At 34.5% G+C, this 2,991-nt stretch overlaps 1 protein-coding gene across 1 annotated transcript in view; it reads left to right on the top strand.

The window, feature by feature from the left end:
* LOC144436097 (ATP-binding cassette sub-family C member 8-like) overlaps nt 1-2,028 on the top strand; it is a 25,410-nt gene extending 23,382 nt beyond the window's left edge. The window contains exons 28-30 of the mRNA XM_078124782.1: nt 583-716; nt 1,031-1,093; nt 1,596-2,028. Of these exons, the coding sequence (XP_077980908.1) occupies nt 583-716; nt 1,031-1,093; nt 1,596-1,727 (329 nt within the window). The 3' untranslated portion in view covers nt 1,728-2,028. The remainder of the gene's footprint in view (nt 1-582; nt 717-1,030; nt 1,094-1,595) is intronic.
* Nucleotides 2,029-2,991: the final 963 nt, after the last annotated feature.

Raw genomic sequence — 2,991 nt, 5'->3', positions numbered from 1 at the left:
GGCCCGCTTTATGGTATTATAATATACACATTGACGACAAGTTAGGTAGGCCCGTTTTATGGTATAATCTAAAATTGATGACAAGTTAGGTAGACCTGTTTGTAGTACAAGGTAGAATCGCTACAGTGGTACAATCTATCATTGAAATTGATGTATGTATGTATGTATGTATGTATGTATGTATGTATGTATGTATGTATGTATGTATGCATGTATGCATGTATGCATGTATGTATGTATGTATGTATGTATGTATGTATGTATGTATGTATGCATGCATGCATGCATGCATGCATGCATGTATGTATGTATGTATGTATGTATGTATGTATGTATGTATGTATGTATGTATGTGTATGTATGTATGTATGTATGTATGTATGTATGTGTGTGTGCGCGTGCGTGCGTCTGTCTGTCTGTATGTATGTATGTGATGACAAACGTCAAAAGATAGTAAAAATTAACACGTTTTTATTCTTGGTTCTGTTACAACACTTAAATTTAGATTATCGATTCATGTATTTGTACACCCCAAATGCAATTGAAAAGTTTACTCTGACCTTCTTTTTTCTCTCTCTTAAGATTCTCTAATTAGTGACGAAGGAGATAATTTCAGCGTTGGCCAGAGACAACTTTTTTGTTTGGCTAGAGCCTTTCTAAAGAAAACACAGATTCTTGTTATGGATGAAGCAACAGCATCGGTTGATATGAAAACGGTAAGATAATATTTGGGTGTTCTTCGTACAATATCACAAAATATCCGAGGATTTGCGAGTAGCACCCATGACATATCTATGATGGGGGGGGGGGGGGGGTCAGCAAGATAAAAAGAACAAAATAATAACATTATACATTGTTACATATATGTCTCGCACTGCAATGTTCACCCGAAAAGTCCCTAACTAGCAACTTGGCAGATCACAAACTTGGCAGATGATACCGCCACCTAGCGTTAACTCCTGAAAGCCTGCGATGCAGACAATACAGAATGCTAAGATGTAAGCACGGATAATATATTCTTATTTTTCAGGACACCATTTTGAAAAATGTCATACGGACAGCATTTGCCGACAGAACAGTACTGACCATAGCCGTAAGTAGAGTTGAAAAAATTGTGTGTGTGTGTGTGTGTTTGTGTGTGTGTGTGTGTGTGTATGTGTGTGTGTGTGAATACTTTTGTATGACCTCTTGTGCGTTAAATAACAGTAATGTTTTTAATATCATAATTAATTTTCCATTACTATTTATGCTAGTGGGTTGGTGGCTCATAGTCGCAATTCACCAGATAAGAGTCGCTCTTGATGGGGGGGGGGGGAGGGGGTTAGATTGAATTGTGTGCTTGTCAAATTTTCACAATTACTTTTCATGGTAAACTAGCATATCTACATTTTCATTTAAAAAAATAAACAGTTTGACCTGATTTGATGTTTTAAATGTAATCGATCATTGAATCCAAATATTTATCACTGGTCTAGTGTAATTCATATAATTGCATTTAGAGACACAACACAACATGTTCGATGTTGATGTATGTAGCTAATTACTATATATACTATATCACATTATTTACAGTGTTTATGTGTGTTTCTTTTCAGCATCGAATTTCTACCATCGTAGACTCTGACATGGTATTGGTACTTAGTGATGGCCAAGTGATGGAGTATGACTCACCCCAAACTCTACTTCGTGATGAAAACAGTTTGTTCTCAGCATTAGTAAGAGGCTAAGAAGGTCGTAGCTTAAATATTACTGTGGAAATCAAGCTATAGGCAAACCAAGATAGACACAAACTAAAACAAACTAAAATATTACTGCCTCTACCTCTTCCAAAACCGAACAAAATATTCACTCTTCGTTAAAAAAAATGCAAGATGTTTGACTCATGCGGAACCATTTTACTACAGTAACTGTACATATCTCATTGAAAGGTAATAGTTGTTAATGTTCACTTCAAAGTCATGGCCATGTTGACCGATGAACATGTATATGTCCTGTATATGTTTTTTTATCAATATGAGATAGGGTATGTTTATTCTTCTATAGTGTATGTATGTATGTATGTATGTATGTATGTATGTATGTATGTATGTATGTATGTATGTATGTGCGTGCATGCGTGTGTGTGCGTGCGTGCGTACATGTATGTATGTATGTATGTATGTATGTATGTATGTATGTATGTATGTATGTATGTATGTATGTATGTATGTATGTATGTATGTATATGTGTGTGTGCGCGTGCGCGTGTCTGTGCCTGTGTGTTCCTCTGTGTGTGTGTGTGTGTGTGTGTGTGTGTGTGTGTGTGTGTGTGTGTGTGTGTGTGTGTGTGTGTGTGTGTGTGTGTGTGTTATAAAGACTTATTATAAAATGTTTGTATAGTTACCGTATAGTTTAATCGAACATCTAGTCTTTTAGTAGATTTTTATATACCAGGTTTCTGGTGATTGAAACTCGGTTATCCGGTTTAATGATTGGCTATATACAACTCAGGTGTTCAGTTTGATGGTGATAATAGTTGTTTATCAAATGTGGTTAAGAACTTTGCAGGGCATTTTACTGAATTCAGTTTCATATATTTTCTACTTTTTAAAATATACTTAATCATTATCCATAATCGGCAAAGTCTTATTAAGTTTGATATTATACATCAGTACAGGTCTGGTATACAATACTAGAAATCATATTAGAAAAAAAAGTTGCTCAATATCATTGGGGACAAGGAAAAAACTTAAATATGTTTATTACGGTCTTCATCAATTCCTTTTGAAATATATGTCTATTCTAGGAACAGCAACAAAGTTGAGATTTTACAAGAAAGAAAGACACGGTTGTCACATATATTTTATGTGTTTTTTTAGTGCATGAATAAGGTGCATATACTTTTTGATATATTGTAACCAGAAAATTACATATGGCGTTTTAAACGTGTTCATTTTACCAACATATCGCTTTGCAAATAAATATTCGGAATATTCTGAATATTCAATTCTG

Source organism: Glandiceps talaboti, chromosome 6 (genome assembly GCF_964340395.1).
Source record: "Glandiceps talaboti chromosome 6, keGlaTala1.1, whole genome shotgun sequence".
Taxonomy (NCBI): Eukaryota; Metazoa; Hemichordata; class Enteropneusta; family Spengelidae; genus Glandiceps; species Glandiceps talaboti.
Note: the sequence above shows the minus strand (reverse complement) of the source record. Positions and strands in the feature narration are given on the sequence as shown.